We start from the raw sequence: 23,307 nt of genomic DNA on the forward strand, positions 1-23,307 counted from the left end.
TTAACCAGGAGATGAGAACTATTGTAAAAAATTATTTAGTGAAAGTGATTAAATGAGAAATGACTTTTTGGAGAAAATTCTCTTGCATATCTTTGGTTTATTGAGATCAATGCTTTCCTTATCAACAATACATTATCTTTCCTACTATAATGAGATAATGCAACTAAGACATGATTGCACACAAAAATTTGGATCTCACAAATGCCCCCACCTTTACATTTAAACAAAATATAAGGAGTGTCATGTTGGTCAAAAATTAAGAAAATTGCAAACTGTCACATTGGTTGCAAGGTCAACTGAAGTTGAGGTATAAAGTTAAATTTAATATATAAGGTTAGCTAGAGATTGGATTTGGTTTGGATTATCAAGGAACATATATAAAAGGTATAAAGGTAAATTTAATATTTAAAATAATTAAAAATAATTTCAATTAAATTTTCTCTCTTCATCATTATTTTTTTAATCAATTTATTATTATATTAGTTATTTTATTTAGTTGTTATTTGTTAGTTTGTTTTTTAATCATCAAAGGAAGTTTCTTTAATCTTATTTTAGAATTAGTTTGATTTTTTCTTAGTGCTTATAGGTTAAAATTTGCATTTTAGTTTTTTATTGGTTTGATAGGAATTTTATTCATCTATAGTATTTTTCAATGTATTATCTTAATTAGTCATTTCTTTCTAAATTTCAAGTAATGTTGAGTGTTGCCAATTATTTACAGAGAATATTGAACCAAATCAACTGATTGGATTATTAGGTTCGTCAATCGCTAACTAACAATCATAGACACCTCCTAAGATTCATGTGTATCTGATCGATGGTATCTCTAGATTGACATTAATTAAGCTTTTGAAAAATAAAGATCATAAATAACTTTTAGCGGAATCTCATAACATCTCAAGAATATAAAAAGAATAAATTTAGAAAAATAAAATTAGAAATCCTTATTGTTTTTATTATATGGATTGTAAATTAATATTATTTATATTAATATATTAAATATAAGAAAAAGGTGTCATTTAGATTTTTTGCCTTAAGCCTCAATTTGCATTGACTCGACCTGATTGGTTAATTTTTGAAATTATACAAATATCTTTTTTTATTAATCTTCAAAATCCCTTTAATTAATAACTTAAATTACAAATAAGCCCTTATGTGATACATGTGCATTTGCAGATGCCACCTTCCAGCTAATATTAATTCAAGTAACTATTGGCTTTATCGGTTAACTATAGTTTAAGTTTCCTCCTTACCGCCTTACGAGTTTGGACTTTGGAGCAAGTCATCGAGTCGGATCCGGATCTGATCCAACTATCATTGGTTAATTCTTGGATTGATTCTGAACCGATCCGAACCATTGATTGACAACCCTACTTATCTCTTGGACAGTTGAACCCTCCATAAACCCTCTCGCTCACTCTAAAAAATCCTTCCGACAATGCTGCTTCAAGCCTCGATTTCTTCTCCTCTGCAGCGTCTCACTCTCTCGGCAACATCTTCTTACTCTCAAACCCATCTAGGGTTAGGGTTTTCTCGTTCTATCGTTCTTCGAACCGATCGAAACCAGTACAATTCGATTACCTGTTCGATCTCTCAGATTCATAATTACGGCACTGTAGATTACGAGCAGAAGTCAGCTTTCAAATGGAGCTCGCTTTATCGTAGGATTTCGTTAATGGAGAATCCAGACCTTGGTTCTTCTACTGTTATTGAACTTTGGGAGAAGGAGGGAAGGAAACTCACGAAGTGGGAGCTTTGCCGCGTTATCAAGGAGTTGAGGAGGTTTCGGAGATTCAAGCCGGCTCTTGAGGTAAATTTGAATTTCCTGCTTAATTCGTACGATGTTCTTGGATTTTGATGAGGGATTTGGTTTGGTTTCAATTTGGCTTCGTAATTGCGTTTGTGGATTCGATTGGTATCTTCAATTTGGGTATATATGGTTTTGATTTGGTGAAGAAATTTATTTAAATGTGATTCTGAATATAAATTATTAGAAAAATTGTGGTTCGTGATTGATGATGAGTTAGAATTAGATTGAGGTTCTTGAATTTTGATGAGGGATTTGGATAGGTTTCAGTTTGGCTACGTAATTGCGTTTGTGTATTTGATTGGTGTCTTTGATGTGGGAATATATGGTTTTGATTTGGTGAAGAAATTTATTTAATTTTGATCCCGAAAATAAATTCTTAGAAACGTTGTGGTTCATGATTGATGTTGAGTTAGACTTATAGTGATTTGGATTGATTTGATGACTGCATCCAAGGAGCTTCTTCAGTTCAACTGATCAGACAGGAAAGTTACTGTAATAAAGCGAAATATCTCCATGCATATCCTATGCATAGAGGGTCTGGACCCCCTATATATTGAGTCGCCCACCCACCTAGATGATTGGCAAAAAATTATCTTGATTTATAATTTTTAAACATTTTTTTGTAGAATTTTTCTAGAGCTTTAATTATAATTTTTTTCAACATCCAAAGTATTGGTTCCCAATAGAGTATTTAGACTGTAGACTTCTACGTCCTTTAATGGGTTTTGGTTGGTTTAGAAAGTGAAGCTACTTGTAATTATTTACCTAATAAAATTTCTTATACCTCATGAAAGTTAGGTCTTTGTTAGATTTTTTGAAATAATTGGACACTGTGTGGTAGTTGTGGAGTTTTGGCAACTAGTTTGAGATCCTAAATGATAGTGGTTGGTCAAGTTTTTTGTAAAGATGTTTATCATTTTAACTATTGTTTTGTTGGGTGACATTAGCTAGACTTTAGAATAACTTTTCATAAAAAAAAAAAAAAAAAAAAAAAAAAGCTAGACTTTAGAATAGTTTCAAATCAAAATATTTCTGGACCTGATGTATCTATGGAAAGAGCTGGAGTGCTGGACTAGATATTGTCTTAAATCTTACTTTTTAACAAGTAAAAAAAATTGTATTAACGAAAAGAACAGAACTATAAAATGAGAAGATTGAAGGAACACAAAGGAAACAATGTGAAACAAAAACTATCGATCCCAAATGGAAATTCAAGGCCTATTCCCCTAATCCAAATCCTTACTTCTTCCTAATGTCAACGAGCCCATTTTAAGAATTAAACCTTCAAAAAAGCTCCCCTTGAACTCCTTATAGGCATTTGACCAAAAGAACATGTTTGCTTTGATTGCCAGGATTTCATCCTACATGTTATACTTCCTTTCCCTTGAAAGATCTGTTATTCATCATTTTTCACATGTTCCAACAAATTGCAAAAGGTAAAAGCCTCCAAAGATTTTCCCCTTTATCATCAAAGCATGGGAGGACCAACTAGCGAATGACATCCAAGGCATGTATTGTTCATTGTTTCATGATTTCATCAGTGTCATCTTAAGCATATAATCTTTAGAAGCAACACCAAGTTCAACAATGTGCCCCTTGGTTCAATTTCTAAAAGTTGGCATAAAAGAAAGTTTTGGAAAGTATAACTTTTACGGTTTGTTTGCTTTTTATTTGAATGCAAGATAACAATTTTGGTTATGAACTTCATGACTTTTTAGCTTATCATTGGAAATTAGAGAAGTTATTTGGATTTTAAAACCCTCCCCAAAACCATCATAGGAGCAAGGTTATTTAATTCCCCCAAAATTTTTTGATGGGTAAGCTGGACTGGAACCCACAACCTGCAATGTGTCAAACCAACTGAGCTATGGGTCTAAGCCCCAAATTATCTTTGGATGTATAGAAGGGAGGAAGCCTTTCATCCGTGATTTTCAGGATTGGACCAAGCCCAACCTTAGCAATTAGGCTCATTAAGACATCCATGGCTTATGGATGTTGATATGTTGCTGCTCTACCAGTAATGTTGGACACAGGCATTGATCCATCCCCGCCATTGTTAAGCACCTCTTGGACGAGTTACAGCCCCAATATCACTATGTATCAGACTGATTATTTTCTGATAGATTACATTCTTTTGGACCTTCGACAAGTTAAATGAAATGACCTTCAAGAGTTAGCATTTTTCTACAATTGCTCTTCTTGTCTTTGAACCATCATTTAATCAACTTTGATTTGTGCTTAAATACATTCATTTGTTCACAAAGAGGTCTGGCCTCACCTGCATGTGGCAGGGCAGCAGTCCTCTCCCCCAAATTCTTTATTTCTTTCCAATCAGGGTCTCCTATGTTAAAGAATGAAAACAAAGTACACTGCTGGAGAGAACACCAGACACATCTATGGGTGCTCTGATTTTTACCTGTCAATGCCTTCCTATTAGTTTTGGATTTGTTCTACGTTGGTAGTTTATTGAAATTAATTCTTCCTCCATTTTCTCAGGTGTATGAGTGGATGAGTGACCAAGGAGATAGATTTAGATTATCCTCCAGTGATACAGCAATCCAATTAGATCTGATTTCTAAAGTTCGTGGAATTCCTAGTGCTGAAGAATACTTCTTGAGCCTTTCAGGGACCTTAAAGGACAAGCGTGCATATGGGGCTCTTCTAAATGCCTATGTGCAAGCTAAAATGAGAGAAAAGGCAGAATCCTTCATTGTAGAAATGAGAAACAAAGGTTACGCCATGCATCCACTTCCCTTCAATGTGATGATGACTCTCTACATGAAACTCAGAGAATTTGAAAAAGTCATCTCGCTGGTATCAGAGATGATGGAGAAGAATATACCACTAGATATATACTCCTACAACATATGGTTAACCACTTGTGGGGCCATGGGGTCTGCTGAGAAGATGGAAGAAGTGCTCGAACGGATGAAACGTGACACCACTGTTAACCCCAATTGGACTACATACAGCACAATGGCTACCATGTACATGAAGCTGGACCAAGCTGAGAAGGCCAAAGATTGCTTGAAGAAGGTTGAGAGTAGAATCACGGGTCGTGATCGGATCCCTTATCATTATCTCCTCAGCCTATATGGTGGCATCAACAAGAAAGTGGAGGTTTACCGAATATGGAAAACCTACAAATCTTCCTTCCCTCGCATTCCAAATTTAGGCTACCACTCGATGATTGCTTCCTTGGTTAGGCTAGGTGATATTCAAGGTGCAGAAATGATTTACACGGAGTGGCTTTCAGTTAGGTCAACCTATGACCCTAGAATATGCAATCTTCTCATGGGATGGTATGTTAGAAATGGGTTGTTGGAGAAAGCCGAGGGTTTTCTTGAACAAGTGTTCGAAGTGGGAGGTAAAGCAAACTCGAACACGTGGGAGCTCCTCGCAGAAGGGCATATCAGGGAGAAGCAAATCCCTGAGGCTCTGTCTTGTATGAAGGAAGCCATGTCAGCTGAAGGAGGTAAGAATTGGAAGCCAAATCCCGCAAATGTGTCGAGCTTCCTTTCACTCTGTGACGAGGAATCTGATATACTGAACAAGGAGGCTTTCATGGATTTCCTGAGGCAAGTTGGGTGTCTTGAAGATGAAGCTTATATGTCACTAGTTAGCATAAATGGTGGAGTTGATTATGACCTTAAAAAATCGGTTGATAAAGATAGAATTGATGGGGACGACGAAGACAATGATGATGGAGCTGATATGCTTCTCAATCAATTCCAGGGAAGCTTGTGATACACTTTGTCTATCTAATACAGATATATTGGGACCAGAATTGGGTTTTTGCTGCTCATTTTTGGGGACAAGATGCAGATATGCTAAGTTCTTAGACTGGAAAGTTGAGGAAGATTCAAGGCACTCTTCAACTGCTGTAATAGTTATTGGGTTCCACAAATTTCTGAGAGCCAGCAAAGAGTGGAAGATCTTATTTGCTCATGTAACACTCGCTCTCTTGATTATCTGAAATGTATCTTGTGATTTTGTAGCTTGTGATATCAAAAGTTTCACTTATTTAGTTTCCTAACCAGGGAAAGGATATGATCACAGGGTTATGTAATAACTTGAATCCTACTTCTTTGAGTTCTATTTCAGCATTTTTTTTTAAATTTTGTTGTTTATATTTTCCCTTTTAAAATTAAAAAAAAAATTGTCATCTATTTCAAAATAAACATTTTGTATCCTAATCTCTCAAACATGTCAGTGGTGTTTCAAACCTAGTTTACAATAACCATTTAGACCACATGATCTGTATTAAAAATGTGTAAGCCACTTAATCAAATGGGGTGGCCAAAACTCTTACTCTAAGACCATAATAACAAGAGTAGTGATAATCGGATTCCCCCACATGGCTGACACAAAATGCTCTCTTGGCGTGGCATGCACTAAGAATCATAATAAATATTTGCAGTTGTGAATCTCGAGATAAAAAAAATCTATGATTTAAACACATGTCATATCAGGAGAGTATTTTGAGTATGACACGTGGGAGAATCAGAAAATCACTACTCTAGCAACAAAGTTTGGATTGCTCGTGGAGGTGTGTATTCCACCGTCACCGTAGATCCTTTCCTCGAATGACAGTGTCGTAGGAAGTCACTACAGTATTTTCCTACCTCAAATGGTAAGTGCGGCCCTTGAAAATATTTGGCGGATCAACTTCTTATCATAATTCTCACCTGGAATCCACGTGGCAAATGAAAAACGTGACAGTATCCTCCGCCTGTTTAAAAAAGGGTAAATTGCACTTTGACTCCTTGTAATTTGGCATAATTCTATTTTAAACCCTTAATGTTTTAATAATTTCACTTACTTTTTTTTTTTTTTTTAATAGTTAGCTGAGGCAGTCACTTATCCCCTTCCGTCAACTTAACCGTTAAATTCATTTTATAAAGATTGTTTTGCCCTTTTTAAAATATTGTTCTTTTTACAAATAAAAATATGCTTGTGGAAAAAATGAGTTCAATGAATGCAAAGGCGGGGCATAATTCCATTTTAACCCTTTAATGTTTAAATTTTTTTTTTTGTAATATTGTTAGAAAATAATATAATTTTCCCTTATTTTTAATAATTATAAAATAAAATAATATTAATGTATAAATCATATTTAATATAATTATAATTTAACGTAACTTATTATATTATATATATAATTTAATATATATTTATTTTCGAAAACCAAAGGTTGATGGTTTCAATGAAGGGCATTTTGGGTACCTGATTAAATTTAGATCGACGATCGAACTTCGATTTATTAATTTTTTGATAATTTATATATACATATATATATATATATGGGTCCGGTTCAACACCCTACACTTTACTCTATACTTTACCCTACGTGTTTTGTCCTACATGGGTTAAAAGTTTTGGAATAGACTGATTTTTGGTGAGGAGATCATCCTCTCCTCATTAAAAATTAGTCCATTCAAAAACTTCTAACCTTATAAAAATGATTTACGAAAAATGGACGATCTATGATTTTTCAACTTGTAAACATGTGGCTAGAAATTTTAGAATGGACTGATTTTTGGTGAGGAGGATTTTCCAACCGTAGAGATCATCCTCACAAAAAATTAGCCCATTCCAAAACTTCTAACCCATGTAGTACAAAACACGTTTGATAAAGCATAAGGTAAAGTGTAGGGTGTTGAACATTTCCATATATATGATTAGAAGATCATCCTCCCCAAAAATCAGCTTATTCCGAAATTTTTAGCCCCATGTTTACAAGTTAAAAAATCGTGGACCGTCCATTTTTTGTAAATCATTTTTTATGGGATTAGAAGTTTTGGAATGGGCTGAATTTTGATGAGGATGATCTCCTCACCAAAAATCAGCTCATTCCAAAACTTCTAACCCATGTAGGACAAAATACGTTTGTTAAAGTGTAGGGTAAAGCTTAGGGTGCCGAACGGGACCCATATATATATATATATATAGATTAACAAATAAAAAAAACCTTTCCCTTTTAATTATTATTTTTTCTAATAAAAATGACATAAAATAAAATAATAGAGTAAAATGGTAAAATAACATCTAAATTTTAACCAGCCAGTGGTAGGGGAGGTAAGTACAATTATCAAAATGTTAGGGGTGGGGTCATTGCGTAATTTACCCTTTTAAAAAACTCTTTCCTCATTTACAAATTACAACACGTCGCCTCCTCTCCTCTGCTCTCTCACAGAGCATAAAACAAAGGTTCGACGAAGAACCGCGAAACGAAAATGGAGTGAATTTCGGATTGGCTCAATAGACAAGGTCAGATTTTACTAAATTTAGGTTTTTTTTTGGTTCTTCGCTTCAATCTTCAAAATTCATATTTGTTCTTCGTCAAAAACAACAATCTCCACTAAAATCCATCACGAGCATGGTCGAAAACATTTCTATCACCTTAGTTTAGGTTTTCTCTTTATTTCAGTTTCGATATTAATTTTTTTTTCTACTTTTTTATTTTTATTTTTATAGTTTGGTTCAGTGCTTTTGATCTCTGTTGATTTGCTTTTTATGGATTATTTATTTATATAAATTTGAAAATTAGGGCTTTTTTGTGTGTTAATGTTGGATATTGATTTAAAATCCAGATTTTTTATTGATTGATTTATTGTTTTTAATAGATTTCCGGTGGTTGTATTTTGTTGTGTGAATCGAAATGCTGGATACAGTAAACCCTTCAGATTCAGCAAAAATGGGAATTTTAGTTATTGGGGATAATGATATTTCTGAGTCTTCAAGAAAGCAATTGTTGGAAAATGATGGTAGGGATGCTAGTTCGAATGTTCCTGTGAAGTATAAGCGGCGGAAGATCTCTGCAAATCGAGATTTCCCTAAAGGTTGTGGACGATTTGCTCCACGGATTAATGAAAAACCGAGCGAAGGTGCCATCGCAGTTGATTTAGATGAAAACTTGAAAGTTAGGGCAGAAGGTGCACTTGTGGAATATGATCCTATTAAACAATCGGGAATTTCAGTTGAGCCCGGAACTCAGATTGAGTTGCCCAATGAGATTACAAAGCCATTGGGGGTTATGGATCAGACAGAAGTGATCAAACCGACCGAAATTGTGGAGCCCGTGGCAATGGAGTCTCCAAAGGTTTTTGAAAAGGAAGAATTCGTCTACCCATTGAAAACTTTGAACCCTGAAAACATGGACTTGTCGATGAATTTGAACCGGACTGAATTACTTGACTCCGTTAACCATTCAGATGGACTTGATACCATGGGTTTGTTGGGAGATGTTTCTCATCCCGAAGAGAAAGAGTTTCGTAGTAGTTCGCCATCGCAATCACCAATAGATTCTCTTCTTCCAGATATGGCAATACTTGAACCTCAAGTACCCATTCATGTTGTCGAAGCTGAGGAGGGGACCATGCGTAAAAAATATCCTCCTCGGAGAAGTATCTCTGCTTGCCGGGATTTTCCTCCAGGTTGTGGGAGAAATGCTCCACATGTTAGTCAGGAAGAAATTTTGAAGTCCATTGGGGAAAACAGGACACCAGAGCAGATGGTTACAATAAGAGAGAAAGTTCAGGATGGAGAGGCTCCCAAGTACAAACTCCAAGGCAATATTACCAAAGAAATTGGAGGCATAGACCGAGCAAAATCAGAAAGGGATGTTAAGAAAGAAATGACGGAGCACATCCATGTCAAGGAAACTTCTGAGAATAAGTTGAAACGGGAAGGTAGGCCTCCTCGAGAGAGTAAATCGTCCGAATCAGATTTAAAGTCCCCATCTTTCAGCAAAAAGGTTTATGGAGACATCGGAAGTTCGGGTGTGAAATTGGGGAGTGAAGCTGTGAAGCTTGGCAAGGACACGAGTTTAAAGAGAAAGTTTTCTGGGGGGTTGGAAGATAAAAGTCTTATAAATCAATCTCGAGGAGAAGAATCTATTGGTTTGGGGAATTCTGATGAGTGGGTGATTGTGCAGGCTTTGATGGCTGCACCAAACTGCCCATGGAGGCAAGGAAAACGGGCATTTAAATCTCCAGTTGGTGTCTCCCAAGGAACATCCCGAGGCAAAGGAAAGAAGTATGAACTTGTGGTACATGATGACTCTAAATCTGCCAGAAAAAGGAAGGGTGAAGCAGAAAATCCGGAAGAAAAGTATATAAAGAAGAAAATGTCTCCTACAAGAAAGGTTGCTAATGAAGGAATGGGCCAATTGGCTCTCAGGGGTGAAGATGATTATCCAGAAGATGATGATGATGATGATGAAGAAGATGGAAATTTTCAGTTCGTTCCAAGATCACAAAACTTGCATGTAGACTTGATTCCATTTAGACTTCACAGTTCGGTTGATAAAGATGATGACAGTGAAGCTGTTGTTACCCGTAACAAAGTCAGGGAGACTCTACGTCTGTTCCAAGCAATCTTTAGGAAGCTCTTGCAGGATGAAGAAGCAAAGTCGAAGGAAGTCGAGGGTAGTTCTAAGCGGATTGATCTAATATCCGGAAAGATACTTAAGGAGAAACAAAAATGGGTGAACACTGGCAAGCAGATCTTGGGAATTGTCCCCGGGGTTGAGGTTGGTGATGAATTTCATTATAGAGTGGAGTTGGCTATTATTGGTCTTCATCGCCCTTTTCAAGCTGGAATAGATTACGTAAAGAAAGGTGGTATAATTCTGGCTACAAGTATCGTGGCTTCTGGAGGTTATGCTGATGATATGGACAGTTCTGATGTTCTGTTATATTCTGGTCAAGGAGGAAATCCTTCAGGTGGAGATAAGAAAGCTGAAGATCAAAAGCTTGAGCGGGGAAACCTCGCACTCAAGTACAGTATGGATGAAAGATCTCCTGTTAGGGTTATTCGAGGATTTAAAGAATCAAAGGGTTCTGATTCTCTTGACACTAGGGGTAGGATTGTTACAACTTACACCTATGATGGGTTGTATTTGGTTGAAAGGTATTGGAAGGAAAGAGGGCGTTATGGTACTAATGTCTTTAAGTTCGAATTGAGAAGAATTCCAGGGCAATCAGAACTTGCACTAAAAGAAGTGAAGAAGTCAAAAAAATTGAGAGTACGCGAAGGTCTCTGTGTAGATGATATTTCTCAGGGGAAAGAGAAGATGCCCATCTGTGCTGTGAACACGATAGATGATGAAAAGCCCCCTCAATTTAGATACATAACCCGTACGATATATCCATCATGGTACAACCCTATTCCTCCCAAGGGTTGCAAATGCACCGGTGGATGCTCAGATTCCGTGAATTGCGCATGTGCTGTTAAGAATGGAGGGGAGATCCCATTCAACTATAATGGGGCTATTGTGGGAGCGAAGCCCCTCGTTTATGAGTGTGGTCCTTCTTGCAAGTGCCCTCCTTCTTGTCATAACAGAGTTAGCCAACATGGTATGAAATTTCAATTGGAGATCTTCAAGACTGAATCAAGGGGTTGGGGTGTCAGATCCCTAACTTCCATCCCCTCTGGAAGTTTTATATGCGAGTACATGGGAGAGTTGCTTCAGGATAAGGAAGCTGAACAAAGGACCGGTAATGATGAGTATCTCTTTGATATTGGGCATAACTATAATGACCGTGCTCTTTGGGATGGGCTCTTAAATCTAATACCCCCTGACTTGCAATCAAGTTCTTCATGCGAAGCTGTGGAGGATGTTGGCTTCACTATTGATGCAGCACAGTGTGGAAACGTTGGGAGATTCATAAATCATAGTTGTTCACCTAACCTTTATGCCCAAAATGTCCTTTACGATCACGATGACAAGAGAATGCCACACATAACGTTCTTTGCGGCTGAGAACATCCCTCCCTTGCAGGAACTAACGTACCATTACAATTATACGTTAGATCAAGTTCGTGATTCAGATGGCAACATCAAGAAGAAGGATTGTTATTGTGGTTCTCTCGAGTGTTCTGGCAGGTTGTATTGAGGCTGATGGTTACATATGAAAAAATTTGAATTTTCTCAGGCAAGTGGGTCTCATCGCCAATTTTTATTTGAAGTTGTTCCATGGATTGCTCTGCCTGTTGTGATATTTGATGCTCTAATATAGCTGTTGATTCTAACATTCTGATCTTAGGTTTGTCAATAGAGAATTGCTAAGAACTCTCACTTGTAGTTCAGAAAATTTTCCTCCCCTAGCTTTAAGTTATTTTGGATTTCTTTTATTATTAAGTTCTGATAGATGTTTCCATCTCACATTCTCTATAAACTGAAATTACCTCAAATGAACTTTTTCTTTGACTTGTTCATTGAACCACAATATTGTTTTCATCTTCAATGAATTAATTTCACTTTCATGAATGTACATATCCTTTAGGAAATATTCATGTTGTTTATTGGAGGTATTTGGACTGGAACCTTTTATTTTCACACACACACACACATAATAATTTTAGTATACATTTATATATTGGGATTTCTAATAACAGTTATATAATTAATTTTTTTTTACATCAAAGATGACAAAAGACTGCATTTAGGGGGTGGGAGAGAGACAGTAAGCTTATATATAAGATGAGCTTTTTATTCTAGAATCTTTATATCTTAGTACACACACACACACACACACCCACCCCATACATTATAGATGTTTTAGTAAACCTTTATGTACTCATCTTGACTCCAAACCAGTTTAATCACCATTGTTTGCTTCTCTAGAAATTGATGGCGAGTGGACAGTATTGCTGTGGCTGCCTGAACCACCGCTTCCTTCACTTGTACCAGCTTCAGGAGTGCCAGGACCACTTCCAGAACCATAGCCACCACCATGATCACCACCACTGTCAAACCCATAACCAAATCCAGAACCTGTTCCCGACCCTGATCCAACCCCATAGCCGAACCCCTTCCCATATCCATTTGGAGACTTACCCGACCCTGAACCATACCCCCAGCCATTTTCAGGACTTGACCCCCATCCCCAGCTGTAGTCCCAGTCGTTACCATGACCAGAACCACTACCACCTGTTGGTGTTTCACTCCTAGGAACCTGCGGCATGTCAGAGGATACCAGCATTCTTCCGTTGGTGCTGTAAGCAAGAGAGGCGTAGGTGAGCAAAAGGAAGAGAAGTGTGAATTGAATTTGATTGGGTTGCATTTTTTTCCCTTCCATCTTTGATTGAAATGTTGGGGTGGTTCTCTTCTCCCTTGTGAACAAAGCTGCTATGTCACACTTGGTGGGTGAAGCTTCTATTAAATAATCTTGTTAATCGATAGGTCTTGGGCTTTTGGCTGCATGTGACACCAGTATGTATATTTGTCTGGTAGGGAACTACCAAGCACTGTCACACCAGATTCCCACCAACTTACCCCTCATTAATTGGAAGGTTTTTTTTTTCCCCTTAATATCTTTTAAAAATGATTTTCTTTTCTTTTAATGTTTAAAACACAAGGATTTTATTATCATCAAGCAATACATTTTTGTAAAAAAAGAAGCTATAATTAAGTAACCATGAAACCGTTGCCTTTTGTTTCAAAAGATAAAATAGAATTATTTTTAGAGGATTTAACATACATAATTTTGTGGGGTTGTTAACTTCTCATCACCAAATTTAACAAATACAAGTGGTTTCTTTTCCATGATGTATGCTTAACGGCTTTGAAAGACTTGATGCCTCAAATGATTTGCTTTTGCTAATAGTGAAAGTTTGGGACAAAGTAAGGATATGGTTATATTGATTTAATTATATGCTAATTATTAAAATAAAGCATTGTTATTTTATGGGAATTTTTTTTGATAAGTATTTTATGGGAATGCTCATGTTCAATTATCTTTGTTCCACTATGTTCGCATCATGAGTAGATCTTAGAATCCAAAATTATTGAATGTGTGTGCACACTTTAAAATTTTTATAGGATAGATAAATGAGGCCGAGTATCAGAGATAATAGGAACAATATAAGTTTCTCAGGGAACAATACTGATATCTTTAGGGATTCATTTTATAGGTTATCTGTGGAATATCTTCCCATCTTAGCCATATATTTGGAGGCTGCCTTGCTAAGTTGGTTAAAGTATGTGAGTGTTGATAACCTAGGTTTAAAACCCTTATTTATCTATTAATTAATTAATAACTTACTACTAATCAGTTTGTTTAGCCAAAAATAAAAATAAAAATAAATGTTTGTTGCTCTGGCTCTAATGTCATTTGAGGCTAGCATTTCAAAAGCAACAACCAAAAAAGAAAAAAGAAAAAAGAAAAAAAAATCAATTATGGTTTTGCCATACTTAATGTGTAAAAAAAATTAAAAACAAAAAAAAAAAAAATAAGAGAAAAATATTTGATCATTGTAAAATCTTTTTTTTTTTTTTGTTGAATTCTAAAATTTAGTATATTTGATAACTCAGGATAAATGAAAATTTATTGTTATATGTAAACATCCCCACCATCTTTGAAGCATGTGATGGTGTAAGATTAATGGTTTGGTTTATGCCTATTGTTTTGTTATTTCATGCACATTGAGATTTAAACCAGTCCCTTGGGTGGATAGCAATTGGTGTTGGAGAATTTTAAGAAAAGCTAAAACCATCGTTGATCCTTTTTTTCTTCTTCACAAATCTCGTATTTTTTTTTTATATAAAAGTGCTCTAGAAATTATGAGCGGTCAGTAAGTCAATCACAAGAATTCAGATTTTGTTGGTTTGAGTAAAATTTTTTGAAGGAACCCTCATCATTAGATTACACGTGGCACTTTCAAAGAGTTGTGCCTTCAAAGTCGGACTCACCCAAAATGGTGTTTTTGGATTCTGGCCTCAAACTTCTTTGGTAGTCCAAATGAATCATAAAAAAAAATCAAGATTTTTATTAAGTAAAACCGAAGGATGGGGTACCTCAAGTTTTATTGCTCATCACTTAGTCAACCACATGAAGTGTGAAACGTGGAAAAGTAAACAACTGTCTTTATGGTTTCTCGTTGGAAGTTGGCAAAAGAAATTTTGATGCATGTGGTGCCACTAATTTTGAACTTAAACTTGGGATTCCCATCTTGTAAATTATCAGATTGGACACGTATCAGTTTTTTGTTGTTGTTGTTGTTGTTGTTGTTGAAGTTATGGCACGTGTGTGACTCATACACGAGATGCATGATCTTCTCTAAATAAGATCCAAGAGTGTGAATCTATGGACTACTTAATACAAACCTCACATGAAGCCTAGAGAACCCTAAGAGTTGATGAACCAATTTTTGTTGTCTAGGCCCAACTTAACATGTTGTCAGAATGGTTTCGGTCCATGTTGGGCCATTCTGAAATGGGCTGCACGCGCTTAAGTAGATTATAGCCATGTTTTGGAGCTAATTGAGTTAATTTGAAAACTCAGCCGAATTGACTTGACCCTAAAAACTCAGAGTTGGTCTTAAAAAATTCACTTGAGCCAAATCATCGAGTCACTCTTTGAAACTTGGCCAAGTAAACTCAAATATATGCATGGGTTGGATTAGAGACTCAATTGACATTTGTGGCTATATTTTACCTTTTCAGGGAAATACAGAATTTTTAATACGGTACAATTGGGTGATCTACAAGTAGCTTGGAAATTTTTTTGGAGTGGGAGGTCACTTTAAATTCTTCAAGGAACCTTCTCCATTGGATTAGAAGTTTTGAAATGGGGTGATTTTTTGTGAGGATGATCTCTTCAATTCATTACGAAAATTTTAACCTGTATAAGACAAAACAATTTGACTATGATGTGGATTGCCCTTATTAATTTGTGGGGTGCTTTTATAGTTATCATTTTCTTATTTATATATTAAATATAAATATAAGGGTATTTAGTCATTTCCACTAGTCTATTAATAAAGACCAAGGTCAAAGGGACATGTTATTAGTTTGAAGTCTTAGTGGGATATCTGGAATATTATCAACTTGTGGAGGGGTATTTAAAAAAAGTAAAGCAAAACAGAATCCATCAGATTCGCTAGATTTCACGAACCCACAATGAAGCGTACAACGAACTGGTTCAGTTCGATTCGGTTCGCGCTTCGGTAACTTTTGTAATCCTGGGTCTTACAAAGTTGTGCATTCTCCGGTCCAGATATGGAGTTTTTTCACTTACCATTCTCCATCTTTTCCCATGCAAAATCACTTAAATTATAACAATATGTCCCAATCCCATTCAACCATCTTGTGCCATATTTCCAACAAACGAGACACAATTTTCAAAAAGTTAATGGTCAATCAAGATATAGAAAATCCACGAGGCTCTTGACTAAAATAATAATTGAAATGTGAAATTACCAAAATGAAAAAAAAATCTAAGGATGTCGACAGGTGTAGAAAATTAAGTATAATTGTAATAGAATTATTGAGAAATATAAAGTGAGATTAGTTGCTAAAAGGCATTTTGGAGACACAACATTCCCACTGGTCCATGTGTATTGAAGGGAATCCCACTATGCCTAATGTGGATATTTTTCTAATTTTGAAATGTTCTTCAATAGACATGGACCAATGGAAATGTGAAGTCTCGATGGATCTCCAAAATTGTACTCAATTCCTTGACCATTTTAATAAAAACAAAAAAACAAAAAAAAAACAAAAATGATCGACATAACCACCTCTTTGAACATAGGGAAAAATGCTTGATTTTTCTTAGTCGTCTAATTATAGGATGGAGATGACGTATTCCAATTTCATTAATAAGCATTTTTACACCTAAGCCCAATTTGTCATAATAATGATTGAATTAATGCTGTGGGGGACACACGTGGGACATCTTGACGTGGTGGCGCATACATGCCTATAGATTTGTTTTCTTCGAAATACAAGTAAAATGCATCTACGGACATGTGCGCAACGACACGTCAAGATGTCCCCCGTTGAGGTCACTCCAACATGACTCGATTTATTTTCCAACTAGTTAGTTAGATATTTGAACTTTTCATAAACTTCGTCCTTGTTTTATATTTTACTTTTATAGTTATTAATATTTAATAATATTTGTGTCTTGACACCAACTTTAATTTGTGCCATTTAGTGGTCCTCCCCCGATTGATTTCTATAACTATTCTGTCCTTGAAGTCCACATCCAAAGTTTAAGGAAAGCTGAGTAAATTTATTGTTGAAAACTAAATTAAATATAAAAAGTAGTAAATATTATTGAGATGATTTGGTCATTTACAACAAACATTGAGTGACCCACAACATCTTCAATGAGATGAAATGTGGTAATGTTCAAAAATTGTAAGAGTGGAAATGAGTGGAAGTGAACGTATATTTTGAAATAACGAACTTTGCTATTTCAAGATTTAAATTGGAGATTTCGAATTAGAGACTATCAACTATTGTTTTAAAGCTGGTTTTGACGTCTTGTCTCATTCGTGAACGAGACCAAATCGTCTCAGACGAGTTTCTGATATGTTAGAGTTGTCTCATTCAACAATGAGAAAAAAAATGTTCTGTGGTTTCAAATCTCGTTCGATACATTTGACTTGTTTATCCATCTCGTTCGTGGACGATACCAAGACCTATCAGACAAGTCATCTCAGTGTAAGATGAGAATTAAAACCATGCTATGAACACTATTGTTCAAATAAAAATGGAATGGTGTTAATTATCGCTGGCCTGAAAACAATAATATTAAAAGTACATTTGTAAAAATATATTTCAAACTTAAGGGTAAATTTAATTTGAAAGTTTGAATTTCAAACATAAATAATGGTAAGCAAATAGTGCCTATTACTTGCAAAATAACAGTCACTATTTAGTTTGAAATTTGTTATTTACCATAATAAAAATTGGTTAAATAGTATGATATTTAATGTCCAAGCGATTCGAAAATGGATCATGGGCCGGGGTTATAAATCTCAAAAACCATGGTGTGACAAATACAATAGTGCTGTTATATCTAAGTAATGAAATACACCTTATATCTCAAAAATCATGTTTATTGTTTTGTTATTAGATATCATTACAACTTCACAAACTAACCTTCAAAACATATTTCCTAATCTCTACCTCAAACTTCAATACATTATAACTTGCCATTAGTAATGAAATACACCAAATATGATTCAATGTATTTCATGTATCATATTATATTTACATCATAAACTATACTAATAACAATATCTAGAAATAATAGACCTTAAAGCTGCTTAGGAAAGTTTGGCTCTGCGAAGCATCTTTCTAATTTCCCAAGTGTCCAATTCCCTTGGAAGTTGTTGTAATAGGTCTAAAGCAGTCAGCCCACTTGCATTCTTCGCATTTATGTCCAATGGGAAAGAAATGTTATTGATTTTAACCAATGTTTCCACAACCTGTAAAGATTTCAACATACAAAACCATACATACCACCATTAATGGCTTGAGTATGTGGGTACCTTCAAGGCCCAACAATTTAAATAGATTATTAAAAGTACATATTTATCTCCCTCGTGTGAAAAAAAAATAGTAAAAAAAGATAATCACACACGACCACAAGGATTTACATGGTTTGGAAATGTTCCTACATCCACAGATCAGATCGAAATCTAATCATTATATTCTTTCAAAGTTGGAGTTCAAGAGATCTCTAGCAAACTAGAATAGAAAAAACATTTCTTCCCCCTCCTAAAGAAAAAAACAAAAAACAAAAAACAAAAAACATTGATCAAATGACTTTACCCAAAATTAAAGAATATATATACCCAGATAAAATTATCCTGGCCGCTGTCCACAAACCCTGTATGGGCCCAATCGAGTAAAGTAACTTTAGATTTTGTCTCATGAAGCCCAAGCCCAAACAATAATACTAGAATTTAAACCAGCTCCTCTCTCTACTTTGTTTAGGGTTTAGCTTCCTATCCAAGAAAACTGTTTTGACTTTAAAATTAAGTTTTAGGTGGTGTTTGTTTGCGCTATTTTTCAGTACTTATTGCTGAAAAAAATTAAATTCAGCACTTTTGTCAAAATAGCGCGTTTGTTTACTCGTGCTTATTGCTGAAAATAGTGAAAAAAATTCAGCACTATTTTGATGCTGAAAAAAAGTGCTGAAGCGGTAAGCACTTCACTTTTTCAACACGGACAAGTATGCCCTTTGTTTTTTTGAGCATGGACAACTATGCCCTTATTCTTAAAAGGATATTACCTCTTATATCCCATGGATAAGTATATAGACACCCCACAAATTAATAAACCCACACCATAACTAAATTATTTTGTCTTATATGGGTTAAAATTTTTGGAATGAGTTGATTTTTGGTGAGGATGATCTCTACAATGAGGAGATCATTCTCACAAAAAATCAGCACATCTTGAAACTTTTAACCGTATCAAAACAAGTTCAAGAATAGTAAATTGTCCATTTTTTTTTTTTTTGAAAACTATTTTTAACGAGTTAGAAGTTCAAAATAAACTGATTTTGTGAGGATGATGATCTCTAGACCATATAAATTATCCTCACTAAAAATTTGGTCATTCCAAAAATTTTAATCCATATAAAACAAAACAAAAAATGGCTATAGTGTGGGTTGCCCTTTTTAATTCATAGGGTGCTTTTATAATTACACATCCTTCATTTCCATCGAAAATTATTCATAAAAAATTAAGTTATTTTTAAAGTTGATTTCAAATTTTGGTGACTTGTATGACATTATTATTTTTAATTTGAAATTTGTGGGCTTTTATAAATAGAAATTATTATTTCTAAATTGAAGATTTGAGTATTATTTATTATTTAAAAATAATTGTATTTTAATTTATAAGAATAATAATATTTTATTGTGTTTGATAATAAATAAGCATTTAAAACATGTAAACAATGTATAATATATGATTGTAAGGGTAACAAAGACAATTTATCAGTTTCAGCAATGTGTAACAAACATGATTCAGCATCTAAACAAACAACTTTTTTAGCACTTAATTCAGCGCTTATAAGTTTCAGCGCTTAATGCTATTCAGCACTTATTTTTTTCAGTTTAACAAACAGCACCTGTGCACTGGACTTTTGAATTCTCACAAAAGTCATAATCCAAAAACATCCCATAAGTCGAAGCTAATTAAACCCATTTTTAGATCTTTGGCTTTTGTGAGAATTCCAAGAAATAAAATTAGATTTTTTTGGATTAAAATGCCATTCTATCTAACAAAACACAATTTTTGCCGGAGAACAAACTTCCATCCAACTAGGTTAAAGAGTCTATCACACTATAATTTTTGTTAAACTCACTTTATTATCTTATTTTTTCACTCTTTTAATTTTATTATTATTATGTTTTTTCTTTATTCCTTAACTCACTTTATTATTTTTCATATTTCATCTTTAACCCCAAATTTTTTTAATAATACCTCTCAACTTTTTTTTTTCCGCTATTAATCCGAAAAAGATGCCGTGTATTACATGTTAGGATTAAATATTCAAAATATTTTTAAAAAATAACTAAAAACTCACGGGAAGTAGCTTTTCTCCTAACACCCTACAACTTCAAGACCCCAAGCACTTCCATGAAAACTGTAACCAACCAAATACGTAATTGTGATTCTTGTAAGTGTGATTTAAAGAGAAATAAGTCCACAATTGAGAATTTCTAAGGTAGATGAGAACTTAAATATTTGGTAGACATATAGTGGTTCGGAAATAATTATCGCTCATATAAAGGTAATCTCCAATTTCCAAATCTACCCACGTTAGGTGTTGTGAAATTGATCGATTATATGAACTTCCGTATTGAATTTTTCATTAAAAAATTATATATAAAAAAAAATCTCTAGCAGTTATGAATTATGATTTTAAAGCCCTAGCCTATAAGGTCGGTTGAAGCCATTCTCTTATATAATTGTGGTGCAAAATTAAAATTAAAAATAAAAACTTGCCTGATCTTGATTTGTGGATGTGGCCAGGTGCAAGATAGTATTCCCTTCTTCGTCCTTCAACTTCAATAAGGCCATCTTATTGAACTCTTCTATCCATCCCAATATAACATTAAAAGCTTCCAACTGTTTGTTTTTCACAGCCAGATGAAGAGCTGTTTCATCACCAACTGTTAATTCTCCAAGTAGACCTAAGTTTTCACGATTTGATGAAAATAATTCATCAATAACATGAACTTTTCCTGCAATAGCAGCACAATGAAGAGGATTTCTCGACTCTCTACCTTTAAGAAAACAAAGTTCTCTATCAAAATCTATGAGTTTTCTTACCATTATAACATTCCCTTTAGTTGAAGCCAAGTGAATTGGACTAAACCCATCTTGGTTTAGTTTTCTACTAAATGAAGGCATCAACCTTAAAATCTCCATGGCAAATCGGGTGTTTCCGAACAATACAGCTATGTGTAGAGGAGTATGGACGAATGGAATTTTATCAACCTTTTCAAGAATAAATGGATCTTTCTTAATTAACAAATACAAAGCATCTATATCTCCTGCTTCAGCTGCTTCTATCAACCTCTTCTCCATAACTAATTAATTATGATGAGTTTGCGCTGTTGATTTTCTTTTACATCCACCAATGGTTTCTTCCAATCCAACCTATAAATAAATAAAGAAGAAGAGATTCTATTACCAACGCCATCCCAATTCATAGTTAAATCACAAATACATATTGGGGGTGGCGTTAGCAAAAGTTGGTGTGGCAATAGAAGCACTTACAAAGAATTCATCATTAAAGTTTCCATCATGTTTCCAACTTTCGAATAAAGAAAGCTTTTATTTTAGAATTGTTGTTTTGGATAACTTTACACCTTTGGTTGATTTGAACATACCCCACTATGCTTTGGTGAATATTTGAGACACCCCCTGTATTTTCGGACTGATGACATGCCCACCATACCCTAGCTAGTCTTCTTTTATAGACTAAAGAAAATTATCTAAATGCCCTCATCTTCACCCACTACCCAAAACCCATTTTTGGACTGAAAAATCTAAATAGTTGCCTTTGGCACCTCCAACATTTTATTATTACACCCCAATTAAAGATGAAGCAAAGAGGTTAATGGTTGAGAAAAAGTAAATGTTGGGGTGCCAATAAAGACTCTCTTTTTTTTTCTGGCTAGTTTTTTTTTTATCTTTTAGGTCTAGGATTTTATATGAACCTTATCATAATTTTAAACAATAACCGGAATTTTTTGAATGAGTGTTACAATGTTTTGTTATGTAGAGATTATAATTTGAGTCGAACCTTTGTAATGTTTGAAGAGTGTGTTTTAATCTTTAATTGAGGTGTCTTAAACAATTTAAGAAATTGGGGTGTAATAACTAAAAGTTGGGGTGCCAATGGCAACTCTCGAAATATATCATCATAGGCTCTTGAATCACTATGGTAAATTATTTTCAAATGATCCAACCTTATCTTCATTCCATCATTTTCATCTTCACTCAATGGTAGAAAACCCTTGATATTTTCATCCAAAATTTTATTGTTTTTGAAAATCAACTTATTCTTGAGATTGGGAAGGTTGAACTAGATTGATTTTAAGGTTGAAAATGAGTGTAAAATTCTATCCAAGAGGTTTTTGGAACAAACATCAAGGATTATTGGGTGTTTAAAAGGATATATAACCAGTTTGAAAGCAATGGTATATCAAATAGAAAAACATTTTCCTTACAACTTAGTACAATTTCAAGCCTTAATAGGGTTGTTTTGCTCAAATGGATTACTACATTAGCAACCCAACATTGCAACCCTCTAGATTTCATGGAAAAACCCATATTCAATATATATAGGAAAGCGTTCGAAAGCCCTAAAGAGAGCCAAACATTATGCCAAAAACATTTCAAAATAGGGGTTAATAGTTTTAGAATGAGCTGATTTTTTGTGAGGATGATCTCTATGGTAAAGAGATCATCCTCACCAAAAATCAGCTCATTCTGAAACTTCTAACCCTAGTTTACAAGTTGAAGAATCATGGACCGTTTGATTTTTATAAATCAATTTTTATGGGGTTAATTAGAAGTTTCGGAATGGGCTGATTTTTTTTGTGAGGATGATCTCCTCATCATAGAGATAATCCTAAAAAAAAAAAAAAATCAGCCAATTTCGAAACCTCTACCATACATTGAAAAAATGTTTGACATAATGTTTAGCTCTCTTTAGGGCCTCTAAACACCACCCATATATATACATTTTGAGCTTGATTGTAGGTTTTGAAAATGGATGGCTACCAAACTTCCAACTAATTCCTAAACTTAAAGTTAAAATTCAACGGTAAATGTATATGGGTGGCGTTCAGTAACTAACGTTAGGGAGCCAACACGTTTGTCCTCTGTGGCTTAAAAATTTCGGATTGAACTGATTTTTTGTGAGAATGATCTCTATAAGGAGGATATCATCCTCACCAAAAATCAATCTAATTTGAAATTTCTAAGTCCACCAAAAGTGGTTTACAAATTTTTGGTATAAATTCGACAGTTCACAATTCTAAATCTGTTTTAATGGACTAAGAAGTTTATGATTCAATTGATTTTTTGTGATGATGATCTCCTCACCATAGAGAATATATTAAAAATCAACTCAATTCGAAACTTTTAGGCCACATAAGACAAATGTATTGGCTCCATAATGTTGACTATCGAACCTGACCCTATATATATATATTGGAATTTTTTGT

General features: G+C 34.5%; 4 protein-coding genes across 5 annotated transcripts; 2 read left to right on the forward strand and 2 right to left on the reverse strand.

The window, feature by feature from the left end:
* The first annotated feature begins 1,398 nt into the window (after nt 1-1,398).
* Nucleotides 1,399-5,928, forward strand: LOC147408134 (Tetratricopeptide repeat (TPR)-like superfamily protein). The gene is made up of 2 exons (XM_086437019.1): nt 1,399-1,810; nt 4,307-5,928. Exons 1-2 carry the CDS (start codon nt 1,439-1,441, stop codon nt 5,555-5,557), a joined length of 1,623 nt encoding a protein of 540 aa, XP_086293145.1. The 5' UTR covers nt 1,399-1,438; the 3' UTR covers nt 5,558-5,928.
* A 2,010-nt stretch (nt 5,929-7,938) lies between these two features.
* LOC147408135 (uncharacterized) lies at nt 7,939-13,542 on the forward strand. Of its 2 annotated transcripts, none has more exons than XM_086437017.1 (3): nt 7,939-8,080; nt 8,437-11,747; nt 12,440-13,542. In XM_086437017.1, the coding sequence occupies exon 2, from the start codon at nt 8,472-8,474 to the stop codon at nt 11,706-11,708; it is 3,237 nt and encodes a 1,078-aa protein (XP_086293143.1). In that variant the 5' UTR covers nt 7,939-8,080; nt 8,437-8,471; the 3' UTR covers nt 11,709-11,747; nt 12,440-13,542. The 2 variants fall into 2 exon arrangements, with proteins under 2 accessions (XP_086293143.1, XP_086293144.1); XM_086437018.1 differs by having other exon boundaries at nt 7,975-8,080; nt 8,485-11,747.
* On the reverse strand, nt 12,285-12,893 carry LOC147408136 (uncharacterized). Its single transcript, XM_086437025.1, has one exon. The coding sequence runs from the start codon at nt 12,891-12,893 to the stop codon at nt 12,414-12,416; it is 480 nt and encodes a 159-aa protein (XP_086293151.1). The 3' UTR covers nt 12,285-12,413.
* A 4,095-nt stretch (nt 13,543-17,637) lies between the features above and the next one.
* LOC147408137 (ankyrin repeat-containing protein BDA1-like) lies at nt 17,638-21,357 on the reverse strand. The gene is made up of 2 exons (XM_086437026.1): nt 20,573-21,357; nt 17,638-18,036 (listed from the first exon to the last, which is right to left on the reverse strand). The coding sequence occupies exons 1-2, from the start codon at nt 21,155-21,157 to the stop codon at nt 17,875-17,877; spliced, it is 747 nt and encodes a 248-aa protein (XP_086293152.1). The 5' UTR covers nt 21,158-21,357; the 3' UTR covers nt 17,638-17,874.
* Between the last annotated feature and the right edge of the window lie 1,950 nt (nt 21,358-23,307).

The sequence above is a fragment of the Akebia trifoliata genome, chromosome 3 (assembly GCF_017979445.1).
Source record: "Akebia trifoliata isolate Shusen 1 chromosome 3, ASM1797944v1, whole genome shotgun sequence".
NCBI lineage: Eukaryota > Viridiplantae > Streptophyta > Magnoliopsida > Ranunculales > Lardizabalaceae > Akebia > Akebia trifoliata.